This window comes from Osmerus eperlanus, chromosome 1 (genome assembly GCF_963692335.1).
Source record: "Osmerus eperlanus chromosome 1, fOsmEpe2.1, whole genome shotgun sequence".
Lineage (NCBI taxonomy): Eukaryota > Metazoa > Chordata > Actinopteri > Osmeriformes > Osmeridae > Osmerus > Osmerus eperlanus.
The window spans coordinates 1,313,204-1,329,925 of NC_085018.1; the positions used below are offsets into that span (position 1 = coordinate 1,313,204).

The window sequence follows — 16,722 nt, forward strand, 5'->3', positions numbered from 1 at the left end:
CTCCTCTCCTGCTGATTCCTTTATATGTCACTGCTATACCAACCCATCTTCCACTCCACTTTGCCTCCCAGTAACAGCGCCCAGACAGACCCTCTCTACACAGCACCTGTGACCAGTAGTCAAATCTCTCTGGGTGATCAGGATACGGCTGCTCCTCTTCCCTCCATGTCACCTTTCTGTTCTCCTCAGACAGAGAGAGGAGTCTGTATGCTGTGTTTGGGTCCAGTGTGAGCTCACAGGCATCTGATGGGGGAGACCAAGACACAATATATTACTGATCATCATCATTCACATTAGAATGTCTCCCTCTTCCTGCCCTCCCCCTTTCATTCTCTCTCTCTCTCTCTCTACCCATCCTCACTCTCTCTCTCTCTCTATTTCTGTTCCATCCTCTCTACCCTGCTCTCTGTCCCTCTCTCTCTCTCTCTCTCTCTCTCTCTCTTCCTTTCATTCTGTTCTCCCTTCCTCACATGCTACCTCTCTCCCTCCAAATCCCTCATCTCCTTACCCCTGATATGCCCCCATCACTCCATCTTTCTAGGGAGGAGGGGAACAGGGGAGGAGAGGGAGGGGGAAACAGGGTAGGAGGGGCAGAGGGGAGGAGAGGAAGGGAAGAGAGCAGAGGGAAGAGGGGAGGAGAGGAAGAAGGGAGGAGAGGAAGAGGGGAAGAGGGGAGGAGAGGAAGAAGGGAGGAGAGGAAGAAGGGGAAGAGGGGAGGAGAGGAAGAAGGGGAAGAGGGGAGGAGAGGAAGAGGGGAGGAGAGGAAGAGGGGAAGAGGGGAGGAGAGGAAGAGGGAGGAGGGGAAGAGGGAGGAGGGGAAGAGGGGAGGAGAGCAGAGGGAGGGAAAGAAGGGAGGAGAGGGAGGAGGGGAAGAGGAGAGCAGAGGGAGGGGAACAGGGGAAGAGAGGGAGGAGGGGAAGAGGAGAGAGAGGGAGGAGGGGAAGAAGGGAAGAGGGGAGGAGGGGAAGAGGGGAGGAGAGCAGAGAAGGGGAAGAAGGGAGGGGGGGAAGAGGAGAGGGAGGAGGGGAAGAAGGGAAGAGGGGAGGAAGGGAAGAGGGGAGGAGGACAGAAGAGGAGAAAAGGGGAGGAGAGTGAGGAGGGGAAAGGGGGAGGAGAGCAGAGGAGGGGAAGAGGAGAGGAAGGAGGGAAGAGGGGAAGAGGAGAGGAGGGGAAAATGAGAGGAGAGCAGAGGGGGGAGGGGAAGAGGGGAAGAGAGGGAGGAGGGGAAGAAGGGAAGAGGGGAGGGAGGAGAGGAAGAAGGAGGAGAGGAAGAAGGGGAAGAGGGGAGAAGGGGAAGAGGAGAGCAGAGGAGGGGAAGAGGGGAGGAGAGCAGAGGGAAGAGGGTAAGAGGGGAGGAGTGGGAGGAGGGGAAGAGGGTAGAAGAGGGAGAAGGGGAAGAGGGGAGGAGATGGAGGAGGGGAAGAGGGGAGGAGAGGGAGGGGGGAGGAGAGGAAGAGGGAGGAGGGGAAGAGGAGAGGAAGAGGAGAGCAGAGGGAGGGGAAGAGGATAGCAGAGGGAGGGGAACAGGGGAGGAGAGGGAGGAGGGGAAGAGGAGAGAAGAGGGAGGAGGGGAAGAGGGGAGGAGAGGGAGGGGAACAGGGGAAGAGAGGGAGGAGGGGAAGAGGAGAGAGAGGGAGGAGGGGAAGAAGGGAAGAGGGGAGGAGGGGAAGAGGGGAGGAGAGCAGAGAAGGGGAAGAAGGGAGGGGGGGAAGAGGAGAGGGAGGAGGGGAAGAAGGGAAGAGGGGAGGAAGGGAAGAGGGGAGGAGGACAGAAGAGGAGAAAAGGGGAGGAGAGTGAGGAGGGGAAAGGGGGAGGAGAGCAGAGGAGGGGAAGAGGAGAGGAAGGAGGGAAGAGGGGAAGAGGAGAGGAGGGGAAAATGAGAGGAGAGCAGAGGGGGGAGGGGAAGAGGGGAAGAGAGGGAGGAGGGGAAGAAGGGAAGAGGGGAGGGAGGAGAGGAAGAAGGGAGGAGAGGAAGAAGGGGAAGAGGGGAGAAGGGGAAGAGGAGAGCAGAGGAGGGGAAGAGGGGAGGAGAGCAGAGTGAAGAGGGTAAGAGGGGAGGAGTGGGAGGAGGGGAAGAGGGTAGAAGAGGGAGAAGGGGAAGAGGGGAGGAGATGGAGGAGGGGAAGAGGGGAGGAGAGGGAGGGGGGAGGAGAGGAAGAGGGAGGAGGGGAAGAGGAGAGGAAGAGGAGAGCAGAGGGAGGGGAAGAGGATAGCAGAGGGAGGGGAACAGGGGAGGAGAGGGAGGAGGGGAAGAGGAGAGAAGAGGGAGGAGGGGAAGAGGGGAGGAGAGGGAGGGGAACAGGGGAAGAGAGGGAGGAGGGGAAGAGGAGAGAGAGGGAGGAGGGGAAGAAGGGAAGAGGGGAGGAGGGGAAGAGGGGAGGAGAGCAGAGAAGGGGAAGAAGGGAGGGGGGGAAGAGGAGAGGGAGGAGGGGAAGAAGGGAAGAGGGGAGGAAGGGAAGAGGGGAGGAGGACAGAAGAGGAGAAAAGGGGAGGAGAGTGAGGAGGGGAAAGGGGGAGGAGAGCAGAGGAGGGGAAGAGGAGAGGAAGGAGGGAAGAGGGGAAGAGGAGAGGAGGGGAAAATGAGAGGAGAGCAGAGGGGGGAGGGGAAGAGGGGAAGAGAGGGAGGAGGGGAAGAAGGGAAGAGGGGAGGGAGGAGAGGAAGAAGGGAGGAGAGGAAGAAGGGGAAGAGGGGAGAAGGGGAAGAGGAGAGCAGAGGAGGGGAAGAGGGGAGGAGAGCAGAGGGAAGAGGGTAAGAGGGGAGGAGTGGGAGGAGGGGAAGAGGGTAGAAGAGGGAGAAGGGGAAGAGGGGAGGAGAGGAGATGGAGGAGGGGAAGAGGGGAGGAGAGGGAGGGGGGAGGAGAGGAAGAGGGAGGAGGGGAAGAGGAGAGGAAGAGGAGAGCAGAGGGAGGGGAAGAGGATAGCAGAGGGAGGGGAACAGGGGAGGAGAGGGAGGAGGGGAAGAGGAGAGAAGAGGGAGGAGGGGAAGAGGGGAGGAGAGGGGAGAAGAGCAGAGGGAGGAGGGGAAGAGAGGAGAGGGAGGAGGGAAAGAGGAGAGCAGAGGGAGGGGAGGGGAAGAGGAGAGCAGAGGGAGGGGAACAGGGGAGGAGAGGGAGGAGGGGAAGAGGGAGGAGGGGAAGAGGGAGGATGGGAAGAGGAGAGGAAGAGGGAGGAGGGGAAGAGGAGAGGAGGGGAAGAGGGGAGGAGAGCAGAGGGAGGGAAAGAAGGGAGGAGAGGGAGGAGGGGAAGAGGAGAGCAGAGGGAGGGAACAGGGGAGGAGAGGGGAAGAGGGGAGGAGGGGAAGAGGGAGGATGGGAAGAGGAGAGGAAGAGGGAGGAGGGGAAGAGGGGAAGAGAGGAGGAGAGGAAGAGGGAGGAGGGGAAGAGGGAGGAGGGGAAGAGGGAGGATGGGAAGAGGAGAGGAAGGAGGGGAAGAGGGGAAGAGGGGAAGAGAGGAAGAGGGAGGAGGGGAAGAGGGAGGATGGGAAGAGGAGAGGAAGAGGGAGGAGGGGAAGAGGGGAGGAGAGGAGGGGAAAAGGGGAGGAGAGCAGAGGGGGGAGGGGAAGAGGGGAGGAGAGCAGAGGGGGGAGGGGAAAAGGGGAAGAGAGGGAGGAGGGGAACAGGGGAGGAGAGGGAGGAGGGGAAGAGGAGAGAAGAGGGAGGAGGGGAAGAGGAGAGGGGAGGAGGGGAAGAGAGGAGAGGGAGGAGGGAAAGAGGAGAGCAGAGGGAGGGGAGGGGAAGAGGAGAGCAGAGGGAGGGGAACAGGGGAGGAGAGGGAGGAGGGGAAGAGGAGAGAAGAGGGAGGAGGGGAGGAGGGGAGGAGAGGAAGAGGGGAGGAGAGGGAGGAGGGGAAGAGGGGGAGGAGGGGAGAGGAGAGGGGGGAGGGGAAGAGGGGAAGAGAGGGAGGAGGGGAAGAAGGGAGGAGAGGAAGAGGGGAAGAGGGAGGAGGGGAAGAGGGGAGGAGAGCAGAGGGAAGAGGGGAGGAGAGGAAGAAAGGAGGAGAGGAAGAAGGGGAAGAGGGGAGGAGAGGAAGAGGGAGGAGGAGAAGAGGGAGGAGGGAAGAGGGGAGGAGAGGAAGAAGGGGAAGAGGGGAGGAGAGGAAGAAGGGGAAGAGGGGAGGAGAGGAAGAGGGAGGAGGGAAGAGGGGAGGAGAGGAAGAAGGGGAAGAGGGGAGGAGAAGAGGGAGGAGGGGAAGAGGGGAGGAGAGCAGAGGGAGGAGAGGGAGGAGGGGAAGAAGAGAGCAGAGGGAGGGGAACAGGGGAGGAGAGGGAAGAAGGGAAGAGAGGAGGAGAGGAAGAGGGAGGAGGGGAAGAGGGGAGGAGAGCAGAGGGAAGAGGGGAGGAGGGGAAGAGGGAGGAGGGGAAGAGGAGAGGGAGGAGGGGAAGAGGAGAGGGAGGAGGGGAAGAAGGGAGGAGGACAGAAGAGGAGAATAGGGGAGGAGAGTGAGGAGGGGAACAGGGGAGGAGAGGGAGGAGGGGAAGAGGAGAGAAGAGGGAGGAGGGGAAGAGGGGAGGAGGGGAAGAGGGGAAGAGAGGGAGGAGGGGAACAGGGGAGGAGAGGGAGGAGGGGAAGAGGAGAGAAGAGGGAGGAGGGGAAGAGGGGAGGAGAGGGGAGAAGAGCAGAGGGAGGAGGGGAAGAGAGGAGAGGGAGGAGGGAAAGAGGAGAGCAGAGGGAGGGGAGGGGAAGAGGAGAGCAGAGGGAGGGGAACAGGGGAGGAGAGGGAGGAGGGGAAGAGGAGAGAAGAGGGAGGAGGGGAAGAGGGGAGGAGGGGAGGAGAGGAAGAGGGGAGGAGAGGGAGGAGGGGAAGAGGAGAGAAGAGGGAGGAGGGGAAGAGAGGGAGGAGGGGAGGAGAGGAGAGGGAGGAGGGGAAGAGGGGAAGAGAGGAGGAGAGGAAGAGGGAGGAGGGGAAGAGGGAGGAGGGGAAGAGGGAGGATGGGAAGAGGAGAGGAAGAGGGAGGAGGGGAAGAGGAGAGGAGGGGAAGAGGGGAGGAGAGCAGAGGGAGGGAAAGAAGGGAGGAGAGGGAGGAGGGGAAGAGGAGAGCAGAGGGAGGGGAACAGGGGAGGAGGGGGAAGAGGGGAGGAGGGGAAGAGGGAGGATGGGAAGAGGAGAGGAAGAGGGAGGAGGGGAAGAGGGGAAGAGAGGAGGAGAGGAAGAGGGAGGAGGGGAAGAGGGAGGAGGGGAAGAGGGAGGATGGGAAGAGGAGAGGAAGAGGGAGGAGGGGAAGAGGGGAAGAGAGGAGGAGAGGAAGAGGGAGGAGGGGAAGAGGGAGGATGGGAAGAGGAGAGGAAGAGGGAGGAGGGGAAGAGGGGAGGAGAGGAGGGGAAAAGGGGAGGAGAGCAGAGGGGGGAGGGGAAGAGAGGGAGGAGGGGAACAGGGGAGGAGAGGGAGGAGGGGAAGAGGAGAGAAGAGGGAGGAGGGGAAGAGGGGAGGAGGGGAAGAGGAGAGAAGAGGGGAGGAGAGCAGAGGGAGGAGGGGAAGAGAGGAGAGGGAGGAGGGAAAGAGGAGAGCAGAGGGAGGGGAGGGGAAGAGGAGAGCAGAGGGAGGGGAACAGGGGAGGAGAGGGAGGAGGGGAAGAGGAGAGAAGAGGGAGGAGGGGAAGAGGGGAGGAGGGGAGGAGAGGAAGAGGGGAGGAGAGGGAGGAGGGGAAGAGGAGAGAAGAGGGAGGAGGGGAAGAGAGGGAGGATGGGAGAGGAGAGGGAGGAGGGGAAGAAGGGAGGAGAGGAAGAGGGGAAGAGGGAGGAGGGGAAGAGGGGAGGAGAGCAGAGGGAAGAGGGGAGGAGAGGAAGAAAGGAGGAGAGGAAGAAGGGGAAGAGGGGAGGAGAGGAAGAGGGAGGAGGAGAAGAGGGAGGAGGGAAGAGGGGAGGAGGGGAGGAGAGGAAGAGGGAGGAGGAGAAGAGGGAGGAGGGAAGAGGGGAGGAGAGGAAGAAGGGGAAGAGGGGAGGAGAGGAAGAAGGGGAAGAGGGGAGGAGAGGAAGAGGGAGGAGGAGAAGAGGGAGGAGGGAAGAGGGGAGGAGAGGAAGAAGGGGAAGAGGGGAGGAGAGGAAGAGGGAGGAGGAGAAGAGGGAGGAGGGGAAGAGGGGAGAAGGGCAGAGGGAGGAGAGGGAGGAGGGGAAGAAGAGAGCAGAGGGAGGGGAACAGGGGAGGAGAGGGAAGAAGGGAAGAGAGGAGGAGAGGAAGAGGGAGGAGGGGAAGAGGGGAGGAGAGCAGAGGGAGGAGAGGGAGGAGGGGAAGAAGAGAGCAGAGGGAGGGGAACAGGGGAGGAGAGGGAAGAAGGGAAGAGAGGAGGAGAGGAAGAGGGAGGAGGGGAAGAGGGGAGGAGAGCAGAGGGAAGAGGGGAGGAGGGGAAGAGGGAGGAGGGGAAGAGGAGAGGGAGGAGGGGAAGAAGGGAGGAGGACAGAAGAGGAGAATAGGGGAGGAGAGTGAGGAGGGGAAAGGGGGAGGAGAGCAGAGGAGGGGAAGAGGAGAGGAAGAGGGAGGAGGGGAACAGGGGAGGAGAGAAGAGGGAGGAGGGGAACAGGGGAGGAGAGAAGAGGGAGGAGGGGAAGATGAGAGCAGAGGGAAGAGGGGAGGAGAGGAAGAGGGACTGCTTCTAAAAGTGTGTGTTTACAGTGTGTGTGTGTCCATTTTTGACAGTGTCCAAGTCACTAATGGTATTGTCCCTTGTATGACCTTGTGTACTAGAACCAAGTAGCAGTCAATACTCACATTTCCTAAGGCCAGGTTTGATCCTGCACTCTCCACCATGATCCACACTGTAGGGATAAGCAGAGGAAGGATGAAAATACACTTCACCTGTTGATAAGTGACTTAGCAACTGACTTTCTAAGTAAACATGTTGTTTCTCTCATCATCAGAGGTGTATTCCAGAAAGCAGGTTTTACAAACTCTGAGCCGAACCCTGAACTCTGACTTGATGAACCCTGAGATGGGAAGCTCAAAGTTATCACTTCCAGAACAGCTGATCTGAGTTAGTTCATTTCTAATTCACTTGAATTACATTTAGTCCTTTAGCAGATGCTCTTATCCAGAGAATTAGAAATTCTCATGCGTGCAGCCGAGTATGAAGACATTTTCAGAAAGCAGAAAAACAACTTCAACAGCAAAAGAGGCAATTGTTCATTCAGTACATTTCAAAGCAGTATATTAATTTGACATTTAACCACGTCTTACTAGCCTGGCTCTGCCCTCCTACGTACTTCCGCTCAATTTTCATTTTGCTTCTGTACTCCGTCTGGGCTTTCCGTATATTAGTTGATGTCTCAAGTCAACTTTTTACTGTCCAATCAGCGAACAGAGGGAGTGGCTGAGAACGATGACGTTGATGTCGTGCGCTAGTTTGAGTTATAGTTCTGTAATGGTGGCGGAGAAAGATGCGAGCGAAGCCATTTGGTCCGTTGTGGCAACGCTGCCGAATATCCAGAAGTTAAAGCCGGAGCAAGAACAATCTTTACTCCCCACGGGGTTCGTTTGATTTTCCAGCTCGCTCCGTTAGTGGTGAAGGAGTTGGCTAAGGCGAACGCTAGCGATTGGTTATGGCAGATCCAGAGTGGCTCTGGGCAGATCCAATAGTTTTACACTTCAACAGAGTACCCGCCTTCAAGGAACTTAACGTTTGTCAAGGGAGCGAGCCCAGACTCTCTGTACAAATGAAATGTACGAGAGTCTGGTTCGGACCAGGCTAATGTCTTACTACAAGTGAAGAAGAAATGGAACAATCCTATGTGCGCAAAACAACTGGCACATTCTTCTCCTTTTTAATGACAAGATTACGAGAAGGAGGGTCCATCAACCTCCACAGCACAGATTAACAGTGAGATGTTCAGTAAATGCCAGGTTAGCTCTGCATGGAAAACTGTAGAATTTCATGTCATCCATATGTGTTATATGGCTTCAACAACAATCAGGTTGATGAGGAAAGGACACCCCATGTCTGACAGTTGCTTCAGGCTCAGCATGAGGGAGGGGAGAGGGAGAAACTCACGGTTTGTTACAGAAAAGCTGCCAGCAAGCAGGTGAGGTTCACAGTCAGTTACCGTGGGAGTCAGGTGGCTGAGCGGTGAGGGAATCGGGCTAGTAATCCGAAGGTTGCCAGTTCAATTCCCGGTCATGCCAACTGACGTTGTGTCCTTGGGCAAGGCACTTCACCCTACTTGCCTCGGGGGAATGTCCCTGTACTTACTGTAAGTCGCTCTGGATAAGAGCGTCTGCTAAATGACTAAATGTACCGTGGTAACACACCCAGAGTTTTCAGTGTTTCCCATACATTAATTTATTTGTAACGGCCCGCCACAATTAGAGATTTACCACCACAAATGTATAAAATGGTGTTTTTGCTTTTTCTGTTTAACATCACAAAAAAATAATAATTGTAGAGCTGCACGCAGCACACTGATTCGCTCAGCCCCTTCTTGCCCCGCTCGCGTTCTCTCTCTCACTACAACAGACCCGTCTGTGAATAAGCCCCTCTTTCCGTGCACGCTCTGAATCAATGCACGGGTCAAACAGCTTTTTCCCCTCAGAGACAACAGGACAATCAATCTGGAGTTTATGAACGGTTAGGCCCAATCCCAATGTCCACCCTCACAGACTCACAGACTTTGAGGCACGTTCTCACTAAGTCTGTGAGGGCTTAGGGCTGTCCCACTGTCAAATTGTCAAGTTCGTGAGGGCTCTTTCGAAGACATTTTATGCACCCTCAAGTCTGCATTTTTGCAGACTTGCCCACAATTCACAGCGTAGTGACGTGAAACACGAGGGTTACCAGGGGAAGCCCGGAAGAGAGAAAAAGATCCTGGCTAACCCTCCTCATAAGACAAGAAAGACGAAGACCAGTAAACAAACAAGCATGGAAGGAGCAACCAACCCTGACGTAAACAGAGTTAGAAATAACAGTTAACATCAGTAAGTTTAAACACAAATCTCACTGACGGTTAATATAGCCAGAACTGGGTGTAGTAGGGCTGCACAATTAATAAAATTTTAATCACGATCACGATTTTGGCTTCCCACGATCAAATTCGCGTGATGGAGCGATATTTAAAATGCGGCATTCTTTTGGCAAAGCCAATCTAGCGCTCCGTAACCCATAGGTGCGTTCGACATCGGCTGCATGAAACGACCAGCGAGAGTTGATGCTTGCAGTCGGGGAGGAGTTATAAACGGCTGCGTAAAGTCGGACATTCCTGCTTCCTGGTTTGCTGCGTTGACGTCAGTCATGGCCGATCAAGCGCTGTTTGCTTACTTCATCACTGACGAACTGCATGGTATAATTAGCCTACGTGACAAAAAAAGTTGTTTTGGTTAAAATCGACAAATAATAATGATAATTAATCGTGATCTCAATGTTGATCAAAATAATCGTGCTTATCATTTTGGCCATAATCGTGCAGCCCTAGTGTGTAGGTTGTCCTTTGATGATAAATTCCAAATATGCTTTCATCAGATTTGATCCAACAACATTACTATTTTACCTATAATGCCGCAAAGTGCTGAACCATTCCAATTTATAGCATTTTGAGCTCTTGTAGCCTCTTGCACTCAATCACTTACTAGGTTACGTCAAGTAAGTGTGTGAGGGTTCAGGGCTTAGGGTTTAGGGGGGACATTGGGATTGGGCCTTAGTATCATCATTCTCTGCATAAAGGTGTCCAAAACTGAGTTAATATATTAATATTTGTAGTTAAAAACATTCGGTAAATATAACAATATGAGTCCAACATAATGTTTATATTATATGAAGCTCAAAAACTATTTTGCGCTCAAATTGATTCCATTTTTTTTCTTGTTGAAGTCCCTAGCTACATTCACTTCAAACCGACACTAGGACCTAGGTTTGAGCTGAGCTACATTTTACAACGTCTGGTTTTAGTGACCTCTCTTTCTGGAGCTAAAAACCCAGAGTTTCCATCATCTCAGGGTTTAAAAACTCAGTTTTCACTAAACCCGCTTTCTGGAAATCATAGTTCAACCATATTGTAGATTGTAGAGTAAACATGCAGTTTTAATTGTAACATCAAGAAATGCAAGGCCTATTAACGTAATTAGATATATTCAGTGTTAAGCGACATTACATTAAGAGGTATATAAAAAACAAACATCTCCTTACTTGAGTTTCTCCAGTCTGCAGTGTGGATCCTCCAGTCCAGCAGAGAGCAGCTTCAATCCTTTTTCTCCTGGATGATTGTAGCTCAGGTCCAGTTTCCTCAGGTGGAAGGGGTTGGACCTCAGAGCTGAGGCCAGAGAAGCACAGCCTTCCTCTGTGACCAGACAGCCTGACAGCCTGTAGAAAGAGGATCAATATTGTGACAGAATCCATCTGGGCCTCCAGAGTGAGTCAGCACAGAGGGGTTCATTTGGCAGGTACTGTCATAGCTGCACCTCCCCTCATTAGACAGAGTGACCCACGTAATCCAATATCAGAAAAGTTGAAGATGTAACTTTATCCTGTATAAGAATGATACTGTGTTCAGCATTCCATTTGTGTAGAGAGAGGCCAACCCCCCAGGTGAACTATAGGCATGGTAAAGGCTTAGGTAAACAGGAAGATCCTTATCTTATCTGAGCATTTCATTTAGTTAGCCTAAGCAGGGCCACTTTAAGACATATGCACGCACACACGCACGCACGCGTGAAGGATCTACGCAAGGGAGCCAATGAAAGAAGAGCCATGTGACAGACAATTCTATATATTTGTACGACATGGTTTTTGTATTGGAAATGTTGGGATGATAATAGAGAATCGAGGATAAAGAACAAGCAAGTTTGCTTGTTCATCAGTTCAACAATTCAATCAATTAGCCAATTCCCTGGCCTGAATATTTCCACTATTTTAAACAGTTATCATATTCCAAAGGAAGAAATATTAGTGCATCTAAACCAGCCAAGATACATTAGAGTAGGCTATAGGGAAAGGAATTGCACATTTGTGTGCCAGATAATATTTCCACAAAAATTCCCCCATTAAATACAATACATCATGACAGTTTGCATGATTTGAAATGGTCACTTATTATCACACTGGCATTTAATTATCACAGCAAACAATTACTGCACTGAACTGTAAGTAAAGCTAAAATAACAAAACCTGTAATTATCACTCGAATCATTCACGTCTTCTATGCTAAACCTAGCAGTCACGTGAAAGTGAATGAGGTGAACGAATCCTTTCTGTTTCCTCTACTGAGCCAATGCAACAGTCCCGATGCGCTGCCACAAGAAGATGAACGAATCACTCACTGAGAAGACTCGTTACTCCCCAGTCATTCTAAAGATTCGTTCAAAATGAAGGAATCGTTCACAAACGACACATCACGACTGGCCTCTTGGTTGACGTGAACATACCACTTTACAATTAATAGACGTACACAAAAATAAATAAAAATGGCCATTCCTCTGTATACGGAGGTAGTGACCAAATCAACTAATAAGTCTCCCTGCGTGAGTTCTTGTTTAAACTGTAGTTAAGCTGTAGTTCTCCTTTAGCTGTCCGGCAGAATAGACAGCATCTATCTTCCACTTTCCTAACTGTAGGAGCCATTTGTGTTTCTTATTGACATGTCATATTATTTTGGTTAGAACTGTCAGAATATTTTGGACACTGGGTGGCAGTCATTGGAGGCACAGGGTTCTATATTTAGGGACACAGGTGACAGGAAGGGGCACAGGTAGAGGGAAGGGACACAGTTCTCACCAGACCAGAGAACAGACCACAGTGCACAGACCACCAATGACATTGGGAAACCTGGTATGTCAATCTACATTTTACAACTATGCATAATAAATAACAACTAAACGGCAAATAAAGACTGGAAAATCTGATACATTGTGTCAGCATAAGATCACTCCTAAACTACCTGTGTATAATGGCAACGATATAGATGTATTGGAAAACTAGAAACATTAAGCGAGAACTCGCCCTTTTATTGGAACTTGAGCTTCAAACTGAAAAAGCTTTTTTGTATTCCACAAAACCTGGCCGCTATCCCCAATCAAGGGACATTGTCGTCACCTGCGCTGGTATGATTGACGGAGATTCAACGCGCAGGGAGTGTGTGTACTGGCAGCATCAAGCACGCGTTATTGAATGCTATAAAAGCCATATTGGGAAACGGCTAACATAATGGGGTTGTTCGACTGAATGCTAAAATCTTACAACAATATCGTCTGTTTGAAAGTCGTGCAGTCGGCATACAAAGGTTCCTGCATTACGCCAATGAGGTCTTATGCATAATAAACAACTAAACGGCAAAGCCCTCTCCTGCTGCCTCTTCCTAGATATTTGTAGCTAACTACCTCCCGTTCCCCTTACCCTGCCTCAGTCAACTAAAATGTCATTTTACATATAAAACGGTGAAATATCAGCCTACCTGGCGAACTTGTTCCACTGAGTTGGATTCCAACTGAAGAATATCCCACCTCAGTCGCTCTTTATTAGCTACAAAATGTCCTGGTTTATACACTGCGAATATCCTGTGTTATCCTGAGGTAAACTTCTTCTAAATTACAGTAAAAAAAACTCTGAAATACTTTTGTTCTGGACTGGCAAGTCATGTTTTGTTGACTTAAACTTTCAGATGTTGGCTACATTTTTCTTATCTTTGAATTTTCTGAGCAGATATACATCGCTGGTTCCGACGCCATTAGTTAACGTCGTTCTTTTTAGAAACACGGCTAACTGATCCAGAGAGATCACGTGACTTAGCATGCCAAGAAACACGTCATGCTATTGGACAATATTATCATAGTGAAATAACAGCAAGTTCTTCTGAAAAATGAAAGGGGAATTAAATGGAAGTGAAATTAACCAAATGTATGCAAAAAAAAACTTAGCTACCCAATAAATGTATATATTTTAAAATAACAGAATGCTTATCAGTATTTATTTAATTCTGTTAGGTCATTAGATAACCATATTCTGTTACAAAAGAGCAACATAACTGCCTGTTGGCTCTGCCTTCCATCCTGAGAGAAGAGGAACTGCTATATTCAGATGCTGTTCGTGGATAACGGTGTTGGAACAAACGGTTAATCATCAACACCATCATGCCTATGTCTTTCTGTATTTCAACATTTTATATCTTGCAAAATATATATATATATATATATTCTACACTGCTCAAAAAAATTATGGAACACTTTTGAAAACACATCAGATCTCAATGTGAAAAAAAATTATGTTGGATATCTATACTGATATGGACAGTTTAATGTCTTAGGAACGAAAGGATGACACATCTTTTGATGGAAATACGTTTTCAGCCTACAGAGGGCTTAATTTTATAGACACCCCAAAAATCAAAGTGAAAAAATGATGTGGCAGGCTAGTTCATTTTGCCAAAATTAAATTTCTTCAACTGCTTCAAATGCTTCTCAATATCTTGTGTGGCCCCCACGCTCTTGTATGCATGCTTGACAACGTCGCGGCACGCTCCTAATGAGACGACGGATGGTGTCTTGTGGGATGTCCTCCCAGATCTGTCGAAGGGCATCAGTGAGCTCCTGTAAAGTCTGAGGAGCAACCTGGCGGCGTCTGATGGACCGAAACATAATGTCCCAGAGGTGTTCTATCTGGTTTAGGTCAGGTGATCGTGAGAGCCATTCAATTGTATCGATTCCTTCACCCTCCAGGTACTGCCTGCACACTCTTGCCACATGAGGCCGGGAATTGTCGTGCATCAGGAGGAACCCAGGACCTACTGCACCAGCGTAGGGTCTGACCATGGGTTCAAGGATTTCATCCCGATACCTAATGGCAGTCAGACTGTCGTTCTCTAACCTGTAGAGGCCTGTGCGTCCCTCCATGGATATGCCTCCCCAGACCATCACTGACCCACCACCAAACCGGTCATGCTGAATGATGTTGCAGGCAGTACAGTGTTCTCCTTGGCTTCTCCAAACCCTTTCACGTCTATCACAGGTGCTCAGGGTGAACCTGCTCTCATCTGTGAAAAGCACAGGGCGCCAGGGGCGGACATGCCAGTTCTGGTGTTCTATAGCAAATGCCAATCGAGCTCCACGGTGCTGGGCAGTGAGCACAGGGCACACTACAGGACGTTGCGCCCTGAGGACACCCTCATGAAGTCTGTTTCTGATTGTTTGGGCAGAGATATTCACACCAGTGGCTTGCTGGAGGTCATTCTGTAGGGCTCAGGCAGTGCTCAACCTGTTCCTCCTTGCACAAAGCAGCAGATATCGGCCCTGCTGATGGGTTGAGGACCTTCTACGGCCCTGTCCAGCTCTCCTAGACTAACTGCCTGTCTCCTGGAATGTCCTCCATGTACTGGAGATTGTGCTGGGAGACACATCAAATCTCCTTGCAATGGCTCAGAGTTGGACAATATGTGCAACTTCTGTAGGGTTAAGAAATCGCCTCATGCTCCCACTCAAAGAGATCAAGAGGGAGAAACTTGAAATGGCCTCCACATGCAAAACCAGTCCTGTTTTGGGGTTCGGCTCATTGTTGCCCCTCTAGTGCACCTGTTGTTAATTCCATCAACACCAATGCAGCGGAAAGTACCCCTCTGCTACTTAACTGACCAGATCATTATCAGAGAAGTTAATTCATGCCATACCCTGATAAAAAACTGTTCCTTTAATTATTTTGAGCAGTGTAGTTTAAAGTTGTTACATTCTTGTCTGCATTCTTGTCTGCATTATGTTCTCTTTTTGCTTTAATGCTATGTTACATGTAGCAAAACCAACCTCAAGGAATATAATGGCCAATATTATCTTTAGTGATCTGTGCAAATGACCAAAACAAGTGTGTGCTAAAGAGCAGCGTTGCACCTGACACTTAAGGCCGAAATATACTTTCCGCTATGTACGTGTACACATGCTGAATGACTGCAGCACGTATCCTGCGTTCGTTTGGTGCGTACTTTGTGCACGTCTCCCTGGCCCTTAAATGTACGCATACGCAAGGTGCAATACCGTCAGAAATTGTGGGCCAGTATACTATCCCTGCATCTCAGATGGAATGCTACCATCAACCTACCCAGACGCTCCCATGTCACCCCGCTCTTCATCTCCCTCCACTGGCTACCCATCACGGCCCGCTACAGATTCAAGACCCTGGTACTGACCTTCCGAGCGGTGAACGGGACTGCACCTGCCTACATCCAGTCTCTCCTCCAGTCTTACACCCCTACCCGCCACCTACGGTCTTCTTCTGACAACCGTCTGGTGGCCCCACCTCTCAAGAGCACCCGCTCCCAACCCAAGCTCTTCTCCTGTCTGGCCCCCCCCAATGGGGGAATCACCTCCATCAGAGACACTGACTGTCTCCCCACCTTCAAGAAAAGGCTAAAGACGCACTTGTTCTGGGAGTACACCAGCACCAGATTTGTTGGATCAGATGTTAGCTTATTTCCTCCAGGAACACAATGACAATTATTGAGGGACTTGTTGGTCACTCCTGTTGGTTAGTTGTAACTGATTTAACTATTTGTACTTGCTGTGAATTATATTATTGTTGCTTGCTTTCCACCAGGTACACTCTAGCACTTTAGAGGATCATGTTGATTAATTGTACATGCTCTTATGTTTCTTCCCTTTGGCACTTATTTGCTTTTTCACAATGTATGCTTCATGTTTTGGCTACCCGCAATGTTTGGGGCTATCTCGTTGTTTATGATCATTGACCTATGCACTTTTTGTAAAGCTCTCTCTTGGAAGTCCCTTTGGATAAAGGTGTCTGCTGAAAGAATAAATGTAAATGGACCATCCTCTGAAGTAAAAATAGCCAGTTACATAGTAGTATTATACACCAAGCACACTTCTTGCTATTCCTAATCCGAAACCCTTCATTCAGTGGAAGAGGCGCCAACCACAGGGACTGACGTGGAAATTGACACCATACTGTTGAAACGATGAAGATGGGTATGATTATGGATTCATCTGATTGAAAATGAAATTTTGAAAATGTTCACCCCTTTTAGTATTATTTTATATTACTGGAAACCATATGTTAAGCTGTTGACTTATTATAGTTGAGCTTAGTATTATTACCACTAACCGATAGAAGATATTGAGCCTGAGTGTGAGATCTGGGTGACAGAGGCTGAGGAGTGAGGGAGAAGGCCACCTGGAGGCAGGCATTGTCCTTCGCAGGCTGAGGCCTGAGCTACAAGTCAAGATCCGCTGTTTTTGACCCCACGCCTAGAATCTTATCTGTGGCCGCCTGCACAAGGTCAGCACTAGCCCTAAGTAGGGAGGATTTACAACGAGCCTGATTGTGTAAGCAGCGTGAGCAGCCTCATCGTAATTGTGGGTTACAGAACCTGTTTTAAGAGAAACACTTATTATTGTCACCCAGCAGTAAAATGTACATCTCCAAAATTAAGCAAGGTCAAAGGCACCAAAGCTAAGGTGCGAGTGAAATCTGAAACCCCCAGAACAGGTGACCAATTGTGTTATGCGTAAGATCGAAGACCATCTGTAACTATCAATAGTAAAATAACACATGAAAATAGGTGAGCAGTATGTAATTGGATGCCTGGGGGGTAAAGATCAGTTGGGTTCCGGAACCTGCTCACATTTATTGGGATTTTTGTCATCTTGAAGACAAATGAAGCCATTGCATCAAACTTTCCCTTGACTTCAGAACTGAGCTCAGAGAAGCACAGCCTTCCTCTGTGATGTGACAGCCTGACAGCCTGTAGAAGGTTATCATGATATGGATTACAAACACAACTATCTTCTAGAGGTAGAAATAAAGAATATCAGTCT

The 16,722-nt window shown here is 50.4% G+C and overlaps 1 protein-coding gene across 1 annotated transcript in view; it reads right to left on the reverse strand.

The window, feature by feature from the left end:
- Positions 1-4: 4 nt before the first annotated feature.
- The window catches only part of LOC134030257 (butyrophilin subfamily 2 member A2-like), a gene marked incomplete at its 3' end in the record, with an annotated part of 54,499 nt that continues 37,781 nt past the window's right edge, over positions 5-16,722 (reverse strand). Inside the window, exons 10-12 of the mRNA XM_062474028.1 lie at positions 10,103-10,276; positions 6,703-6,749; positions 5-243 (exon numbers count right to left, since the gene is read on the reverse strand). Coding sequence (XP_062330012.1) covers positions 5-243; positions 6,703-6,749; positions 10,103-10,276 — 460 coding nt within the window. The remainder of the gene's footprint in view (positions 244-6,702; positions 6,750-10,102; positions 10,277-16,722) is intronic.